We start from the raw sequence: 21190 nt of genomic DNA, 5'->3' as shown, positions 1-21190 counted from the left end.
TTTTTTTTTTTTTTTTTGAAAGATAAACCATATATACTAATCTCATGGATGTCTCTTGATGACCCCCCGAGTTTACGATAGCACCCTTGATCTGAGGCTAATGAGACATTTGTGTGCTCAAGGAGTCACATCAGCGACAAGTCTGTGTCATATTTTGCACGTCAGGTTTTAATTATCATTAATAATGCAGCCGTGATACACATGAGCAGACAATGAGCCTTAGGGCGCAGACATTTAATCCCCCACCCTTTAGACTGAAAGACACACACACACATGACTCAGCTGTTGCTTGTGTCTTTTTGTGGTCATTTGCATCTGTTTTGGAGTGAATTTATGGGTTTGTTTTGGATGTTTTTCTAATTGCTTTGTCTTTTTGTAGTCTGTTTGTTTTGCTTCTCTTTATTGACAATTTGTGTCTGATTGTGGTTGTTTTGTGTCTCTGCAGTTAATTTGTGTTAATTTTGCATCCCTTTGTCGTTCCTTCGTGATTCTTTCTAGTTAATGTTTGTGACTATGGTTGTGCTGTATATCTGTGTAGGAGTTTTGTTGCCCCATTGGTGGTATTTCATCCCTTTGAAGAAGCACCTTGACTGTAATGAAAGTGGATGTTAATGTAAATTAATTGCAGAGCATTGCGATGGCGACACCTTCACCAGAGCTTACCATTCTCTGCGTCTTGGCAGGAGGTCTGCGTATACTGTAGGAGTAGTAGTTGAGCATGGCATACTCGATCATGGCAGCGAAGACGAACAGGAAGCAGACGGTGACAAACAGGTCCATGGCGGTCACGTAGGACACTCTGGGTAGTGAGTTTCTGGCCACGGTGCTCAGGGTTGTCATGGTCAGCACTGTGGTGATGCCTGGAAAAGTAATAAATGTGTGAGGAGGGAAAGAGAAATACTTTGCAAAGCGAATCCGCTGTGACTGCATGATTAATCGCTGGTCAGCAGTGGGGTGACCCATGTGGATGTCAGTGATTATATAACATGAGGGCAGAGATTTATTAATCACCATTAATAATTCATATGGGGTATTCTGGGTAGATGTCCCCATTCTTGCATCAATCCTGTCCACCCACAGTGGGCATATGTTTTGAGTGTGCTGCAGCGGAAAACTTGAATTGATCAAATGATAGTTTGATTCTCCTTCTCTGTTTTGTCCTTTTCCTACCCCTTGTGATCAAAAATGATATGTTAGAAATCGATTTGTGAATCAGAATTAATAGGAAAATGCTGTGCATGATTGAAACATGAGTTATCTCTGAAGTGGCTCAAGCCATGACTCAGCAAACATGTAGCAAAAGGCTTGAATGTTATTTGTAAATGGGAGTGAGAGTGATCAATTTAATACAGTTTAAAAATCACCACCACGCAGTAGAAACTTTTCAGATGTCACATGAACTGAAAGGAAATGACTCAGTTTGTCTCCATTAAAGTAAAATAAAGCAAATGTTTAAACATACATTTCTTTCTATGAGCAAAAGACACGAGTAAAACCCAATGAATGGTTTTACAAAAATAACAGTTTTTAGAATATGCATTAAAATGCAGAATGTATAATGTGCATAATATGCGCAATATGTACACAACTACATTAGACTTACCTGTCTGAGTTATGGTGTAAGCTCAACAATGTTTCTCAAACCAATACTGACGTGTTGAAATATGAGAAAACCAATTACTTCCTGTTCACTTCAATTTGAATGAGATAAGATGAGATAAGATAGAACTTTATTATTTCAAAGGGAAATTCTTGGGCCAGATATTGCTCAGAAAAAAACACAATAACATGAGGATAAATGCAGTGTCTATTAGAAAACCAGTAAGATTTGACTAAGATACATGACTGTGTTATTCCATCAGAAATCATCTGGGGCCTCCTGTTTGACCATTTCTGATTTGAAGCGCTTTTGTCATGAACTACAGTCGTGACTCGATAATCCGACACTAAATGTAAAACCTTCTTTTATGTCGGATAGCAAGGCTGTCGGATTGTCAAGACGGAGGTCCAAATACAAAGTGGGCTTGATGCTTGAAGGCTCATTTGTTGTTAATATTTATTGTTTATAGTTGTTATAATAACTAGTGTATTGTTAGAACACTACACAACACTGGATTTCGCGTCTAATTGACCGGTGAACTTGTGCACGTTCCGGCCACTTCCACCCCGGGGGTGCGCTCTGATGGGGTGAAAGTGACCGAAAACACACAGGCAGTACTTGGCTGCTGATGATGCCAGTTTAGGATAGCGGTCACAGTTCTGTTTCCACCATCGGTGGCAGCAGCAGTGGTGGTGGATATGCTCAACTGTTACCATCCGTGTATACTTCTGCAAACACTCGCTCGCTGTGTGTGACGTCGTTGTGTCCTCTTCTGCGCATGCGGGACACTTTTGGGTCGTGTGACGTTCACGCAGGAGATCACATACAAGTCGCATTTAATTGGAAATGTGAACGAAGTCGCAAAAAAGTCGGATTTTACCAAAAAAAATCCGAATCGAGCATTAAGTGCTGCAGTCTGAACGTAGCTAACCTGTTGGATTGTTAAGTCAGATAATACGCCGTTATCCTTATTTGTGACATAAAATGTCATGTCGGAGTCGGAATCCAAGGCTGTCGGTATGTTAAGGCAATTTTCTATGGGTTCCATTTGTTTTTCCTAAAAACCTGTCGGTTTTTGGATTGTTAAGGGTCGGATTATGGAGTCACGACTGTATATATATAATATTATAATAAGGTATCTGTGAAATTTTAGCTTGATTATTTTAAAAACTTTCAGAGATAACATTTGATAATGTGCAAAAAAAAAAAAAAAAAAGAGGATGATGCAAGTCAGAGGAGACGAGGAGGCTTAAAATACAGAAATGAGCTTTATGTGTGTTGGTCTGTAAACATCAGATTTAACCACTGACAGCAGACACTCACTGCTCTCACTTAATGTGAAATCTCATACAAGAGATTTGAACATTAGTGACAGACTTACTAAAATAATCTCGTTAACTACAGTCATCAAAAGGCCCGCTCTGAGTTCAGTTTGGACATTTTTATTCCCGTCTATCAGCTGTTGAATACATTGCTTGGACTTGGGTGGATTATAGAATCCCTTAGAATGCTCCACAGTTTGTTCTGTGTAAGACTTGGACCCTGGTGGTAGACAAACCCTGTACTGTGTCAAGTTTAACACTGTTTAAATCTGATAACTGCCCAACCTAAATCCTTTCTCTTGACAACAACACAAGTGTCAGAATTGTTTTAGTCATTTCTTCTGTGTTGGTGGTTGCTTAGGGAGCCACCTACTGGAGGGGCACGAAAAACCAGATGCCTTTAAAAGCCTGTCACTAATGTCCAATTCTCTTCTGCTGTTTGCACACACTGAGAGACAGCGACAGACAGCCTATTGAAAGACTCTCTGCTGGAGGCTGAGTAACTCTTACTCTCATGTCACCTGCTGCTCCTGAAACCCCAGCATCTGTTAACTCACACCTCTGTGTTAGAATCACAGTAGTTATGTTCCATGCAGATGTCTGCTGTAAATCAGAATCTCTTCTCCAGTCATGGTCAGTAGCTCAGTACAAGCAGTGATATACTCCCTGAAAAAAAGTAATTGCTGTCCCAAAGCAGCAGTCATTTTGATCACTTGATAGCCGATTAAATAAATCCAGATGTTTGGCATGAGTGACCTGTTGAGCCACTAAATATGTAAAGGTCACAGATTCAGTTTTAGTTATACGAACTGTAGCAGCAGCAAACAATGTGAGCGAATTTTCAGCTCTAAAGTGCTGCTGTTGGTTGAAAACTCCAGTGATGCTGAAGTTAGTGAGTCTAAATCCTGTCCAGATTTTTCTGCTGCAACAGATTTACACCGACATTCCCGTTTTTGAAAATTATAAGGAATCCTTCAGACAGCAAGCATTTTTTTTCTAAATGCTAACCAAGTCAGCAGTATAACATCTTATTGTCTGGTAAATTTTATGTAGGCCTAATGTGTGTCAGTTGTTTATTGAAGGAAAAAAAGAGAATTAAAACAAATATCGGAGGCTGTCATTCAAGCTACACCTGCACAGAAAGCCAGTAACTTGGGTAAAGCTGGAGTCATACGAGGACATTAAAATCCAGATCGTGTCTTGAACATGATTCAAATAATTGTAATGTACGACTGGGACTCGGGTGCATGTCAAGACGCCAACTGACAGATGATGACATGATACAGAAACCGAACAAGTTAAATTGGAATAATAAGGTTTTACAAAGCGATCACTGTCACAGCATGTAATAATTTCCTACAATATATTGTGTGGGTTACAGAAATGCCCAAAATACAGGTATCTGTACGGGAGCTAATTTGTGCCAAAATGTTCACCTACTAAGTCTGTACAGAAGAAAATCTGACATAAACAATGGCCAAAATTGCATCCTCTGTAACTAAAATAGTCATATTATGCATAAGATGTTTTTTTGTCTCTGTAATTTTTTGGCCTCTGTAATTAAGTGATACCAACACGTGACAGTGACACCCTCCGCTGAGATTTATTTCCGACCTTTCAAGTGAAAATCCACACGCCGCTGACAGTTAAAGTCCTGACCGATGCACAGGCTATGGTCATTAGTCAGTCTCTGGAGAGGTAAAGCTCTCATCAGTCCCGTTGTCTATTAATGACAGTGATGAATGATGGAAATGAGCCTGGAACTCCTGCATTAGCTTGACCTCTACAGCGAAAACTCACATTGAATTGAAAATGTGTAATAGCCAGATTGGGAAATAACTGCCAATTATCTGCTAACTGCTCATACAGGATCACTGCGAAGGGTCAGTTTGGGAAGTACCTAACCGTTTCTAGAATAGCTGTAAAACTGTACGAGTGGCTTTTATCACTATCGGTAATCACCTGTCATATTGGTAAACAACTTCTAATTGTTTAACACGGTGTCGTCGGTGCACTTTTTTTTGGAGAAATTACTCTCCGTGGTGTCTTAAGGAAGAACACTGTGTTCACTTGGTAGAAATGAAATCAATTCTTTCAAAGAGAGATGAACCCAGTGACAGTAATGCCCACTGGGGGCATCGATATCTACTGCTGTGACACACACACATCATTCTCGTAAGTTCACCATCTTCCCCTCTCATCCTCCCTTCCCTCTCTTCATGCTGCGCCTCACCCTTCCTCTCCCTCTCTCCGTCCCTTTCTCTCTCTGCCTCTCTCTTCTCGGTCTCTTTCATCCTCATCTCCTACATGTCTTTCATGGCAGTGTGTGCCACTGTTTTCGCCTGTGGTTTCCATAGAGACGAGTTGCTCCCATCTATTTCAAGCTACCTCTTCTGGTCTAGTGCTCGTCTAGACTTTCTCTTTTTTTCCCCGCTCATTAGATTTAAGCGCCCAACTAGGTAAATGAACAACTATGTGCCTTTAGTACCTTAGATCTTACTGTCCAATCCAAGCATACCGCAAACAGCATGCTCTCAATAAAACAGAAAGTGCTCTTGTTTTTCCTTTGTTCTTCTTTTTTTTTCTGTTTTCTTTCACAAGCTACCCACCGGCTGCTATTTCAAATCAAGGTCACGAGTTTTCTTTTCACAGTTTAATTCATTCTGTGGAAATTGTCGCTACATGATGCCATAGCAACCGGGTGATTCCTGTCAGTGCAGGCGATCCAAACCACACAATGTCTCACATCTACAGACAGACAACAAGGGCAGTCACAATAAAAAGGACCAGTGCACATGTCCATACAAAGCAAATATGCTCCAGACATCTTCGAAGAGTCTCTGTTGTGTGATCACAGGAATGGGAAAGAGCAGATCTTCTGTTTTTGTACATGAGACTTTAAGATACGGTTGTTTCCACAAGATGTTAACGAATGTCAGACACTGACCTTTGCCTTGTGTCCAGCGGTAAAACCAGGTAGAACAGAAAACAGCTTGTGTTCATGCAGGTTCTATAAATAGTACTGAGGAGTACCAGTCAAGGATCAGTGGCCAGGTCACAACACTGCAAGAGTTCCATTGTGACTACAGACTTAATCTTTTGTGAGACTAGTTCTTTTTCGACTTTAACCGAAAGTCTAAAGGCCATTGAATTTTGGCTTTACCGGGACTAAACCTGCACTGTCATATTTGTGAAGGCATTTTGTCTCATTTTGGCTGGTTTCAGTCCTCTGAACTGCTCAACCTGTATGATTTGTTCACCAATTCACGTACTGTATGCCTGGGGTTGTGCACAATAATGGGTCTTTCGTGCTTTTTTGCAAGATGAAGAATCAAGATGTGATCTTTGATATCTAGCTTCCTCTATAGGAATGAAATGATTTGTCCATGATGGAGTTGGTCATTCATTTACATGGTATTCTTCAAAACTGATTTATCTTTTAATTATTTTGATACAAGATGCCAAATACTCTCCTCATTTGTCAATGTATTTGGTTTCTTGAGTCTTCTGTCATCTCTTTGGATGAGGCTTCTCTGTGGGATTTGGGCTGTTGTCAGACAAAGCAAAATATTCTAACTGAAGCTTGCAACATCCACGTTTATTAATTTTTCCCCCCGCTTATTTCAAGAACCAAGTGATAATTATTTAATTGAGAAAATAATCAATTGGTTTGTCAATATTAAACCTAAACTCTATATAGTTCTTTACCCCCAACTCCTCAAAAATGAAATTAAATGAAAAAAATGGCAAAAAAAAAATGCCACAAGCATGTATAATATTGATGTAGAGGCCATTGTACATTGACATATAGGAATAGCAACTCTTTAAAGTTGTGAAAAACCTTAAAGGTAAAGTTGTAGGTAAACTTTCTGTCCACTGTGGATCAATGGTTGTATAAGTGGGTTTCTGTTATGTTTGTACTGTGCATGGATGTGAGGATGCAACATTTTTGCTGCTGGTTTCATGCCACTGATCCATTGTTGGTAATGCTACAAGAAATATAGCAATGAGCCAACAAAAACAAGGAAAGAATGCATAATTTAAAATGTTTTTAAGCTGTAACTTTGCAACATATTATGTTGGTAATGCATGTAATGTCTGTTAAGCCTAAAGGCTAGACAAAGTGTGGTATGGTTCATGCTGAACCAAGACAACTTTTATTCGTTTACATGAACACTTAACAGTGCAACTTTAAGTTAGCTCCTCCTAGCCATTGTTGCGATATGAATAGGCATCTTACTTCTGATGGATGACGGTAAAACAAACGAATAAACACATTTTTTGTACATTTTGGCATAAATCCCATTTGCACCCTGTCGTTAAAAGGGTGTTGCTACTGTATCGCTACTTTTGTTTGGAGTACCGAGGAAGAAAACAGAAGAAAGATTAGAGATCACAGTAGCCCTAAATGTGAATATATATATTCCGACAGGTTAAATTGAAATTATGCAGATGTATGTTTGAAGTGGAATAAAAGTCTGTATTATTTGCAAAAGTGAAGGCGTTCCTGTTTTGAGCTTGCGGAGCTCTCCGGCACATTTTCCACCACATCAACACAAAGTAAAATGCAGTGTACATGGAAGCTGACAGTCTCCTCGGCAAGAGCCTTGTTTGTTTATGGTAATTATGCTGATGTTTTCAAATTAATGTGCTAGTGATTGAGGTTAAAATGCTACACATGGCAACTTCAATCTAATCTGATTAAAGGTGTTTCATGCACTCTGTGGAGGCCTTGACGTAAAGCCACATCCAATGCATGTAATCAGTCAGAAGGCCCTACATTAGTCCCTCCTGACCAGGGAGACACTTGGGACTCAACAGTCTGAAGCGAATCTGCTCTGCTCTTTAATCTGTTTACTCAGCCGTGTATTTTCTGATGATCAGCTGATACTTGTGGCAACTTCAGGAGTAAAGAACTTCACTTAATTTGTGCTTTAATTACATAAAGTGGACTTCATGTTGCTGTGAAACATTTGGTCGCACCCATGGCCTTGTGGCTGACTAGATTTTTGACAGAGATTTTGTGACAGAGAAACTGTTCTTGGAGAAAACATAGCCAATCACATCGCAAGTTTGTGATCAGAGCACCTGATGCACATCCTCAATTTCTTCACAGCACAGTTGGAGGAACTGATGTCTCTCTATTACCACCCATGCTTAACTCGCTGCTTTCTTGCTAGAGTTCCCATAAGGCACATTGTCAGCTCTTACACCAAAGCAGACACATCACCGTTGACAAGTGTTTGTGTGAATGACGCGTCTCACTGGAGAGACGCTGGGTTTTTAAATGTTATCTCTTCTGCTAGCCGGGGCCCAATATTTGAGATGAATACATACGAACCAAACAGTGTGTTGTTTGGGGTTTGCAGGATATTTCTTTGGTATAAAAAAAAAAAAAAAGAAAGCTGTCCACAGTGGGTCTGTTAGTAATTGAGACTGTCCAACCAAGAAAAACAAAATGACAAATGCTCATGTTGTGGTGACTTTCTCTAGTGACTGTATGAATTACAACTCTTTTCCAAATGGGGGAAAGAGTGTGACATTGACATGAGCCATGAAGTCTGCAGAGGGAGGAGGTTGTGGTGGATGGATGGGCCAACAGAAACAATGTATTTCTGTGCCTTACCATTTCCAAACCAATGCCATAGCTTTGTCATTGGGGCATCTGATATGTCATTCTGGATGGCAGGTACAAATGACATTTTTGGTTTTAGAATTTTGAGGGCTTCCTGGGACGATCTATAGAGTGAGTTGATTACACCATCACAGAGTTCACGCCAAAATCAGCTCAGTGCAGTGGAACAACTATTATCAGTGGTTTATCTGACAGCGGAGACGTCAGTCTGTGCATCCGTAGAGGCCAACTTTTGTGAGCTTTGTGCTCCTAACCAACTGCAAACCATCCCGGCAGTAGTAAACAATTTAATAAATCAATATCATAACGATAATACAGGTTAAGTGTAGTTTGATTGTACATGCGTGCTGCTCCCTCAAATGCCCAAATGTGTCCTCAGGGAGATAATAAAGGCTCGTCTAATCTAATCTAACCCTGCTGAAATGGAAGCAAAGGCAATGTTGCTTTCTCCTTACTATCAATTTTCACTTGAGCAAACTAGCCACGACGAATGACTGCAACCTGCAAGTGGACGCATTGTCATCTAGCTTCAGCCCCACCTGTTTAGAACAAGTTGCAATTTAAGGAGATTGTTTTGTTGAACAATTCAATCTTGCATTCCATCAGAACTGTCAGACTGTTAAAAAAAACAGTAACACGCATTAGCAGTTAGTACTCAACCACTAACAGTTGAGAGATTTGTTATTCTAGTGGAGCTAATGTGGCCTCAAGCTGCTCGCTTCAAGCTGGGGCTGCAAAAGGTCTTTTTTCTCACTGTCCCCAGATTTTTTTTGTTTTTAAATTTTCAGACTTTTTGTCTTCAGCCACAACTGATGCTTGAGGCAGTTTATCAGATTTTGCACAGCTCCCTCTGGAGATACAACTTTGTTCACATATGTTGAGCACAACAAGACCTGTAAACACACTTTGTGGTGGAGCTTCTCTTTAAAGATGTTGAGTCTATCTTCTCTGATGCTTTCAGCAGCAGCAGCACTGTTTTCTACTGGCCAACTCCGTTTTTAATGTTGTAATGGCAGAAACTTTTCTAACTTTAATATCTGCATTGCTTGATTTTGGTTGAATGTCTTTCGTGACTAGCCTTGAATTGAACTTGTGTGACACTGTGTGAGAGTCTGTATTACCCTGGATAAAGCTATGTAGCATGATGATGGATGTTACCACCAGGTTCAATTAATTCCAGTCCCACTGTTCTCTTCTATACTCTCGAGCACTACATTCTCATCCTCTGCCTTGGGGTAGTTTTAGTTTGCATCAACAGCCCTCCGTATCTCTGTCAAGATCCATCTGAGCTGCAGAGATTGAGGTCTAATGGGAATCAACCTGAGCTCCGCTCTCTTCCTTCTAGCCTGCTGCTATCCAAACGTCCTGCTGCTGAAGGACTAGAAGGGGAGTGACAGCTCTTTGGAAATGCCACCTGGAACATGTTAGCAGCTTGTCAAGACACAGTGCCTTGAGGGCTTGGATGGAGGGTTGGGTGGCGGCGGCATCACCTGCCTTTTTCTTGGACTCCAACCTCTCTGCAATCTGACTTGTTGTTCTCCTCGTGCCTCGTTCTGACACTTCTCCCTGCTGCTCCACTCTTGTTTTGTCCCGCTCTTGTGCACAGGTTTTCCTCCTCTTATCTCTCCTCTCCCCTTTCAGACTCGGGATCAGGTCGCAGGCCGACTTTGAAACGAGGGCGATGTACTTGAGAATAAAGGCTAAATGATTTTCTGTTGTTGAGCTGAAGGTGGATGTTTATCAGGAGTGGGGCAGCTTTGCTTCTTTGCGCTACCTGTTGTGAGAGGGAGATCACAAGCTTTTCACTGCCTTTGGTCATGTATCGCACCGCCACCCACATACTGTAAGCCTTAGCTGCCTTTGGTTGTTTCCTACGCCAGGCAGACAGACAGGTTGGCACAGTGATGGCGATAGAGCAGCATACATACAGTGTAAGGAGTGTGATACACAATAAATAGCAGCTGCAGTTGCAAAGTGAAAGCTGGAGGAAGTAGGAGCAGCTTTAGCTGTGATCTAGTGTTCACAAATCTTTTCTCCCCTCTTAAAAAAGCTGTTACTGCCAAGTCAAATTAACATGAAGTGAAAACTCTGCAATATATCTCAACTGAGTGGATCTGAGACTTTTGTTAGATAAAAATAAAAGAAATGTGCTGAAGACGAAGAAATCAGCAGTATTTCAGAACATATCTGCAAACTCCTACAAACATACTGAAAATAAACCTTTGTGTTGTTGTGTTCCTCTTGATGTCATCTGATTCACACTGTTTTGATGTTCAGCTGTCATTGTGTCAACTTTCATCAGCATAAGAGCAAAAAGTGTGCGGAGACAATCTGTTATTATGATCAGCTTTCATTAACCGCACAAGAGAGCAGGCTTGGATGGTACCATGAGCTTATTATTGAATTCGGTACAACATGAGACAACTTTATTGTTCAACTGTCAGTGAAGTTTTTTTCTTTGGGCTTGATAACGAACAGGGACGGACAGAACTCCAATATAACTTCTTTATTACAGCAGAGACGTTCCAGATGACCTTCTGTGATATCCGCTGACTGGCAGGGTGATGAAAGACAGGAAGGACTGAATGGAATTAAAGTACTGCAGAGTTGTGTGTGCCATCTTGAGGCAAGTGACAGCTGGGGCAAAGGTTGGTGGAAGGTTAAAGAAGTTGGTTAGGGTTGAGTTTATGGCCCCACTGAGAAAATATGAGTGGTAGAAGTTAATTAGTTAGTGTCCAACGCCCTTTAAGAAGTTTAGCGCCAAGTGCCAGAGAGCAAGGCACTACAGTCCAGCTGCTTTGGTGAAGATGAGGTGTCTAGATATCCCCAACTCTATCCCCCAACAAGTTTTAGCCAAGGCGGGAAGATGATATGACGTTTAATGCTTTCTCAATGCTGCAGACAATGTGACTTAAAAGTTCAACTTGGAAACTAAACTATCTTCATTTAATTTTTTAGTTGAATGCAATATTTTTGTCATTTGGGAGCTGTGCCAGGTATAGCTTTTAATTGCCTCCTGAGACGCCTTTTCTCAATTAGGAGGGTGGAACACTGGTGGTCCAACATACACCCCAATGCTGAGCACACACACTGTTGTCCTTGTTGCAGCGTCACCATGTGAACACAAATTTTGGGGCTGCACATGGACGTCCATCCAACGGTCACTCTAGTAAACTCTTATGTGCAGGGGATGCAGGGGAAAAAACCAAAACAGTGACCAAGCAACCAATCTAAATGTTGTTGGTGTCACGTTTCTATAGCCACTGAATTGTGCAATCAACATTTACTCTTTATACTGAGAAGATGAAGCAACAAATAACACAAAATTTGTGTATTATCAAAAACAAATAGCACTAGTTTTGTACCATGCAACATTTTATATTCACTGTATGCCCCCAAAAATTCAGCTTGATGTATTTGGTATCTTGAAATTTTGAAATATAGATGAAAGCTTTGTGTATCTGAACACTGTTTGGCTGCACATTACAAGTTTGTACTGAATGACCCACAGGCAGGCAGGCAGGCAGATTTTTGCAAACATAGCTTAAAGACAAATGAAAGTCCAAACACAGAGGTGCTAAATTATGAAACTATGGATGGATCATGAACTGGTTGCACACTTACCTTGGATTTCACCTTAAACCACCAGCACCTTGCACAACATCATCCACAGGAAAGCAAATGAACTAATGGTAGGCATGCAGTGGAGAGGAAAATAATTCAAAACAGTTGTCAAGTCATGCAAAGAAAAATACCAACAAATATGAAAACGAATGGCACACATGCACTCTTAGAGATACGCAACAGCTTTCACTCCCAACAACTGAGTGATGTATACCAGTGATGTGATAGCTTTTACCAGTTATATCGACACAGTGGCAAAGTCAGAGATACAATTTTGCAATTACCAGTCATATCTGTTGCTATCAAGCCATCTAACTGCCAGATGTGACAGGAATTATCATAGATGCTCTAAAACCTGCCACCAAACATCACTTCAGTTACAGCAAACGATTGACCAAATATTGGTCACCAACACTACTGCTGACAATCACAGGCAACACAATATCCACCCCAATGAGGATTCAGTTGTTCAGGATCTTTTGAATTTAGGTAACTTTTTTGGACTTTCATGACCAACACAGCGTCTACTCGGTCGCAGTTGTGTACCTAGTGCTGTCCTTGCAGGCGTGGCGTCGCTTTTTATCCAGAAGGAGACCCAGGAGAGAACCACAGTCAGAATACAGGGGATGTAGGTCTGAATGGTGAAGTAGCCCATCCTTCTGCTGAGGTCAAAGTAGACCGTCATCACCACATAGTCACCTGTTGAGAGAGAAAATGGAGTATAGATGCAGAATGGCAACGATCACTTTAACAAAGCTACTCTTAACATCAGAAGGCATAAACTTCTTTCTGGAGTCATAACTCAGTCCAAACACATTAGTCCGTATTGTATCACCATGTCCTCTGATCCTCCAGTCGGATCCACTGCTCATTTGTTACATCTGGTTTTAAAATACGAAGATGGCAATAGCCAAATTCAGGCGTCACAACAGGATTCCACAAATCAGTTGCTACATTGCTATGTCCATCTTTGATATACAGTCTGCGTGATGCCCATTAAAGTACCTATAAAAGGAGTAGCAATGGAGTGGCTTTGGAAGGCATGTGCAGTGTTTTCTGGCTGCTGTAGGATCTCCCTTTTAATAGCTGCCTTCTTAGTTTTCTGGCCATATAGCACCAGTGAAACAACAGCGTCTGTACAGTACACAGTTTAAACAAATGAGCCCTTTTCCAGCTGTGGAATAGCTCTTTAAGTTTCATTATATTGTAAGGTGACCCTGCTATTTTATGTTACACTTTGCTATCCACTCATAAACTACAGATCATCATCCCTGAGGATCCCGAGCAGCACACTGGCTCATGAGTAATTAAAAAGGTCTGATGTGTAGCTGGAGGCTACATCATGCTGTCCTCTTAACTTAATCATCGTCATCAAAACAGGGGACAGAACCAGATTCTAATGAGAGACTTTTAGCAGCAGGCTCCACATACTTTGTTCTGCATGTTATCACAGAAGCTGTGATAGCCAGTTGATTTGATACAAAGGCAGATTTATATATGCACTGACAGAATGTAGGTGAAACAGCGAGGGGCCAGTGAAAGAGCTCTGGGGAACACCACCCACAGAAGGGAGCCTTTTTATGCAAGTTTTCTAATGAGATTGTCAGAAGTGTCTAGAGTTGTGTGAAGACCTAAGGTCTTCAGCAACTTTAATTAAGACCATTTCTTTGCTGCAAAGAGATGATAAACTTCACTGAAATTTGTCAAAGTTGTTATTATTGGTCATACAAGACATCAGAAAAGAGTTAAGCTTCTGCTCTGATGGTCTGGAATTGGGTATAATTGAGTATAATTGCTTATAATCCTGATCAAATGAGGAGGCAGGCAGACAGAGAGGAAAAAGACGAGGACAGGAGGAGACAATAAAGAGAGGAGATGGCTCGAAAAAGTGAACTGAATAAGATTTATGGACAGCAAAGGACAGAGAGAGGGGAGGAAGTGAGAAAAATCCAGCATGTAGAAAGGCACACTTCAGTCTACCTTGTGCAAGTGAACAATGGCACCATCATTGTGAGGGGAGAAAAAAATGAGGAGAGTTTATTCTGCTGCTACTTTAATGGTCCAACGACAGCAGGATGCTTGTTTTTTAGACATTAACTGACAGCAGTAGAAAGATTTTGAGCTACAATACTTGGTTAACAAAAGCCATTGTCCTAAAGTTCAATGCATCACAAGAGTATTTCTTGCCTTTTGATAATCTGCTGCCATTCAGGCGTTTCCACCAAAACGATGTCAGATTGAATAAAACATGTGTAGAAGAAGGCTTTTTGTGCCTGGCACGCAGCTGAACCTCATGTCATCCTTTACATAGCAGTGAAATAATCATTCTAATCGCAGGTGCAGTGAATAAAACGTGTGATGACTCCTTCGTGCAGAGGAGTGTTTATCGCTTAGACAGTTGCAGATGGGTACAAGTGCAGTAACAATTATCTGCAAGGTGCTCCCAAGTTTTTGCTCTCCTTGTCATTATGTCTAGAATTCTTTAAGGCGTTTGAGAGCTAGACTGGAGTTGCAGCAAAGATGTATTCACTTTATAATTCAGACACCGTTAAATGTATCGCAGTGACGTCCAGGTAGTTTTCCTCTGCGTCTTGATTGGAACCAATATTCTTAGTACACTGTTATGTGCTCATATTGTTTCATTTCAGTTTTTACTTGCTGTTTAGTTCGATTTAGGCACAGAACTATGTGGTTAGGGATTGAGAGAAATTAGCAGTTTGTGTTAAAGTGCAATATTTTCACAGCATGTTTGAAGCTTTTTCTATATTTTCTGGGTTACGAGGGGGATGAGTCCCAACCCATCTAATATATGATTGTTTGGCTGAAGAGAAGCGGCAGTAAAACAATTGAATAACAAAGATGTGTTGATTAGAAACGCATTTGTGGTAAAACAAACATAATCCGGCAGAAAATACATTTCTCTCAGAATGCAATGTAGTTACATAGGAACGTAGATTCTGGGAGACAACTGTCCTCTTGTAATGTAAAACCTAAAACCCCCAACAACAAAAAACTCTGCTGCATAAATCTGCTGTGCACGTTCCATTCAAGTTAGAAGTCAGAAATTTTCCAGTCATAATTCTGAGCTAGAAGCTTTCATAAAGGTATAAAATGTTCCGGCCTTGTCTGTTTTACAGATTCACATGAAAACACAAAAAAATCTTCCTTTTAGAACGCCTTAATACCCTGTTTGCCTGTGGATGAGAGGCCCAAATGTTGAAAATGTTTGTTTAGCAAAATATCCGAGCACAAGGCCTCAGAATTTTTATTTTTTTTAATTTTTTGCAAAGTCAGCAGAACTAAATTAGAAATATTAATGAAACAGAGGAGGGTAAACATCGGATATAAGATGCTGCCACACAATTTTATGTCAGTGTAGTCCAAATATTCCAGGTAGTAGCCTGCTGCTGTATGTTTCAGATAGCCTGTGATAGCCAAGTAGCCCAATAGTCACTTCTTTAGATACGTCCATATGGAATGACATCAGTGCATCTGCTTCTTAGTAAAATTTAACTGTAAACTAAATTTTATAATTCATCCTATATCCACCCAACCAGTCGAGGCAGATGGCCGTCCCTCCCTGAGCCTGGTTTTGTCTGAGGTTTTTTTTCCCCTGTGGGGGTTTTCGGTTCTTTCCCACTGTTGTGGACTGCTGAAGCTTATAGGGAATCCAAATGTTTTGGATTGTTGGGTGTTTCTGTCTCAGCCTTTGTGAAGCGCTATGAGATGACTTGTTGTTGTAAATATGCGCTATACAAATAAAATTGAATTGAATTGAATTGAATTAAAATCTGGGTGCATTGAAATTGGTTTGATTTGCATCATTTTCATTAGACTTTCTCATGTATGCTACAGAATTGAGTAGTAGAGTGTCTAGACTACAGTGTTACATGATTGCATCTTGGTTTCATTAATATTTCTAAATTTAAAATTCTTGGGTGCATGTATGTGATCTTTTTTCACTTTGCCAATGACAAATGTCTGGGGCTGATGGGAAATAAAGAAACTACCATCCTTGTCTAAAAATTTAAAGCCAACCCCACGACAGAGTTAAGAAAGACTCTGTTCTTGCTCATTTTTTTAGTTATTAGCCTTGTTCCAAATGTAGCCGAAAAACAGTCGTGCTTGCAATTATTTTTTAACGCCCTGCGAATTTGCTGTGATTAGTTTATGCTATTGTCATAAGGAAACAAAAGGCCATTCCATCTTTGTTTATCAGATGTCTTAAGTAGTGCTATGCCAGCAGGGTACAAACTACAGGGGAGCCTCTTAAAATAAAACATGAGCTCCCCTATAAACACTACTTTGTGCTTGTTTTGAAGATCTCTAATAAGATGCTGTTTTGTACTTCTATTTTTCTGTACCCTCACCATCATGTTTCATGCGTAAAATGAGGTTATTATTGATGTATGATTCATACATGAGGCTGATTAATCGCTAATTTACTTCAATAAGGGCACCAGCATGCATGCTGTTCTTTCCAGGCAACTTGATTTTCTTGCTTCTCATTGTAAAACATAAAATAGTTAAAATTATAAAACGGAGCACTCAGGAATACAAAGGGATACTCATTCCAAGCAGGAAGGTAGATTAGCACACTGCTCTCGCTTTCTTTCCTTCCCAATAATAAAGCGTATGAGTGTTATTAGGGAAATGAACAGCATCTCTCTCCTCGACACTCCTCGCCTCGGTGATGCTGAAAAGAAACACAGCAGTGGCTTCTTTTTCTTTTTTTTTTTAAATAAAGCTTTTGACCATTAAAAAGTAAAAAAGTAAACTTCCTTGTACTCACACCGGCAACTATAGCAGCTGATTTAAGTTGAAGATGTCAGATCAAGGAGCAGCTCCCCATTTTAAGCAACTCATCAGACTTCAGTCAAACTCCACCACAGGCGTTGCATTATGTCTGAGATAACATTCAGATCAGTCCTCATCATTTTAAGACGACCAGCCTGGGCTGCAACTTCACAGGCGAGCGCGCTTCAGCGATCCTGCTGAGACTGTTGACGTTCATGACAGTGATCTTGAAGGTTGAAATCAGGTGTGATCAAATGAGCCAGTTTTTGAGTTCTCCCTAATTATCCCGTGATCTCGATAGAACAAAAATCCCTTTCCTGTGGTAAATTATCTTGTTATCTTGAGCAATCTAGCCTTTTGTTTTCTCCAGATAATGAATTAATTAACTAGTGATCTGGCGATAATTTTTTATTTTTTTAGCTGTAAGCACACAAAGCTGCCACAAACGTGAGTGGGATTTTCTTACTGTCCATTTTCACCTCTATCAGCTCTATCGTGTGGGTTGATTTTGTTAATTAAAAGAGCTGGCGCCTGCTTATTTAGTGAAGATCACTTTCATATAATATGAATCATATATACAGAGAGGTTCCATCTAGTGAGTACTGTGAATATATGTGGAAATGTGTTAATCAGTTAAACAAAAGATGTAATTATGAATGCTGAATTTAAAAAAAAAAATCAGCACTGAGGCTAATCAAGGCTTCTTTTTTTTTTTTAAACAAATACCATCTGTAAATTCAGCTGTCTACTCTGTAATGACAGCTGTAAAAACTCCCCGCTGTCCTACACAGGAACACTGACCTCTCAGAGAGTGCACCGCTAAGCCACAAAATCAGGGTTCTCTTTTAAAAGTTGAGCTTCAGAGTTCGATCAGGGCGGACCACACTGCGCTGCTGTTGGTTTAAAAACCTCAGTTATTTGTTCAGACTGAGGTGGAAGAGAGAGTTGGAGAGAGGGAGGGAAGATAATCACTTTATCTTCATATATGCCTAATTACACCCCCTGTTTGTCCATCCTGTAAATCCCACGGTTGTCAATACAAACAAATGGCATATTAAGAAAGGATGCATGCAATCAGATGCCATTAATAAAAGGGATTCTGGTTCATTTTCTCCACAGCAACAAAGAAAACCTTAATCACAACACAGCAGGCCAAGCATAAAATCAGGTTTTTGGGGGTTTTTTTTGTTTTGCTATTTCACCTAAATAAAACTGTCTCATTATATTTTATGTTCCCTTTTATGTCTGAGATGCAGTTGTGCTAAAGCAGTAAGGCTTATTAGAGTTGGAACAATGAGGGTAAATAAAATTCATTCTGCATTTATGTCCAGCACAACACCGCATTGCTGTAGAAGCTGCCCGTCCATTTGTTGACACAGTGATTAATTTGGCAGTTCAGTGCATGGAAAGATGAAGTTATTCTCGCAAATGTTGCAGGATAACACCGTTATATGAATGACAATGTGGAGGCTGCAGGTATGTACAATCCCAGCAGCTTGGTGACTTCTGCGCTCATTGTAGCAAACAACCCCTCTGTTTACATTTTCTTAGGACACTAACAACCCCATCCGTTTACGCACTTCTGCAGAACACTTATTAGCCCGAGCTGCCTGCTCTACACTTGTCAAGAGATTCTGTCATCCCATACAGTCGGCTGTTCTTTTTGTTTGGAAGCTGCATGAAAAATTCTCGGGAAAACTGCTTAAATAATGAGACAAGTCGGCTGAGATGCTGTGCCCCCTTCCATGTATACTGTTTTTTTTTTTTTTTTTGCGAAGTTTTAAAAGTTTCCAACACTTTTGTAAATATAACCTGTGCAAACGAAATCATCACAGTGAGAAAGTTGTTAATAATTTATCGAAGGAGCGCTTTTAAAATCCTCGTCTGCACTTGCAAACAATGAGTTTTGCTGTGCTTGCTACGTAAAAAGGTTAGTTTAGGGAACATTTTTGATGCTTAAGGTTGTATTTGGGAAACTTTGCTTAAGGTTTGTGTAACATAATTGTTATATATTTGGGTAAAAAAAAACTACATTGAGTGGGCAATGTGCATTTTCCTCTTCAATCAAAAGTCTTTTTAATGCTAAGTAGGCAGGGAGGTGACTTAAAATCCTAAATTCACAGTCAAGAGAAAGTAGATCTTGAAGCCAATTTAATTTACTTACTGCTCAACTAATGCAGAAATTGGAGTTTAAATTGCTCACAATATTAAGTTGATGCAATTATCAACAGTATGATATCCACCACACTCATCAGAATAATGTTTAAAGCATTTATCTAAATCAGTAGATTAGAATTTTCATCTTGCAATTACACATTTAATTAAGTGCTGGGAAAAGGTCTCTTGAATTACTTTGCGTGCGTGAGTGTAATTGACAAAAGTATTTTTATTTAGTGATTTTTCTCACTAACGCTCTGATCTGTGGGTTTCTATTGGAGCAGCTGGGTGAGGCTCAGGAACCCAAAAATAGTGTCTATGTTGGAGGCAGCAGTTGACCAGTGGTGGTAAATGAGAGAGCAGAGGTGGGGGAAAAGAGAGGCTGGCAGGTTTTCTTCTCCATCGCTGTACAAAACAAGTCACCTATTCCCCGAGCCAAGCAATTCATACGCCCATGAATTTGTAACTGACTTGGCTAGCCGTGAGCATCTCCAGGCTAGAAATCAGCAATCTGTTCTGTCATTTGCCACCCTCCAACTTATCAGTAGCTAAATCAGGTGCTGACTTCGACACAGTCATAGGCTCCTCTGGCCTCTCAGTAGACACATCCCCTCTGCCGTAGTTGGGGGGAATCAGTGGCCTTGGCAAGAGCGCCTCAGGAGTGATAATGAGGGAGGAGCAGCGCTGCTCTTTGACTTTGCCAACCCAGGCTTGCCCTGATTTGAAGGTTGTCAGTTTAATTCTCAAACTGCTTGATGATATTAGGCTCCTTCCAGATGAAGACAGACCTGCACAGAAATGATCGCTGACGATCGCCGCAAGACACATGACGGTTAGATTTCTGTCTAAATTGATCACGATGACACGAGCAACAGTGACATCGTGAGATCAAAGTGGCTGCAGTTTTTGAAACCAGGCGCTGCAGTCGTTGTCATGCAAGGTCTTTGGGGCGTGTTGGGAAACGCCTATTACCTGATCTAACAGCTGATTGCAACATAGCTTTAGACTCAACAATGTGATGTTGGATAGAAACTTCATTATAGCTGAAACAAGAATACATGCTGTGTGTTTTAAGGTGATGTTTAGCAGTCTGACCACATTTAGATTACAGATCATAAACTGCATACAGTATACACAAAACATACTGTTGTCTATTGTATATTAACTTTAGACTGATTTCATACTTGACGCATGTAACGACACAAAAACTTAGGATTCTTAAAACAGCTGAACAAACAGATCAGGCCTGACTGTGTCAAGTAGTCAAAGCTGCTGTGTTGGATGTCTTTCCTCTGTATCTGAGTATTTATTAATGTTTTCAATTTCTTTACAGTGTGTAGTTTGAGAGAAATAGGTCTACAAAGCAGAAAACTGATTTGATGCTCATTCACGTAATCCATGTACAGTTGAGGTTGAACCATGAACAGACGTCACAGATGGGCGTCACAGTTGCCCTGTCATAATTGCAACCACTGGAGACTGCATACAAACTGATATATGTCTCATAAAATGTAGGTCTGTCAGTGTGTTTCTGTAACTTATTGTAAAGACTGGAAGCTGCTGGAAACTGTTCTTCTTAAAGCTGACTTTTCCCACTTGCTTCCTGCTGCTGACACCTGTTCTGCTTTCCAAGCAAGGCGCTGTTCATCTCGCTTGTGACAGCTTTCATGGAAAAGTTGCAAGATTGAAATGTGCCTTCATGCCTTTGGTTTTTTAATTGGCTTGTGAGTTTTACATGTTGGCACTGAATAAGATGCTATAATGGAACCACAAGAGCTGAAACAGACATGACAGCTGCTGTTAGCCGATCTTTAGCTACTTAGCTAATTGGCTGAGGTTAAATCTAAACATTTGTTGAAAACTGTCTTATACTAACTTTTTTTTTCTTCTTCTGCTGCTGGCTTGCTTTAAAACAGGAACATTGTAGAATATGTATTTAATATGCACTTGATAGGTGCATACTAAACAGCAACCTTCGGGGTTGGAAAGTGAAGCCAAGTGCCAAAAGTCGCTGTTTCTTGAAGGGCCACTAGAGGCTTTCTCCAAAAGTGGGTC

The 21190-nt window shown here is 40.3% G+C and overlaps 1 protein-coding gene across 1 annotated transcript in view; it reads right to left on the bottom strand.

Annotated features, from left to right (window-relative positions):
- Positions 1 to 21190, bottom strand: part of LOC103367991 (gamma-aminobutyric acid receptor subunit gamma-3-like) — a 105781-nt gene that overhangs the window by 2778 nt on the left and 81813 nt on the right. The window contains exons 8-9 of the mRNA XM_008296211.1: positions 12728 to 12880; positions 664 to 860 (exon numbers count right to left, since the gene is read on the bottom strand). Coding sequence (XP_008294433.1) covers positions 664 to 860; positions 12728 to 12880 — 350 coding nt within the window. The remainder of the gene's footprint in view (positions 1 to 663; positions 861 to 12727; positions 12881 to 21190) is intronic.

The sequence above is a fragment of the Stegastes partitus genome, unplaced genomic scaffold (assembly GCF_000690725.1).
Source record: "Stegastes partitus isolate 25-593 unplaced genomic scaffold, Stegastes_partitus-1.0.2 Scaffold1110, whole genome shotgun sequence".
In the NCBI taxonomy this organism is placed as follows: Eukaryota; Metazoa; Chordata; class Actinopteri; family Pomacentridae; genus Stegastes; species Stegastes partitus.
This window is presented reverse-complemented; position numbering and strand designations above follow the sequence as displayed.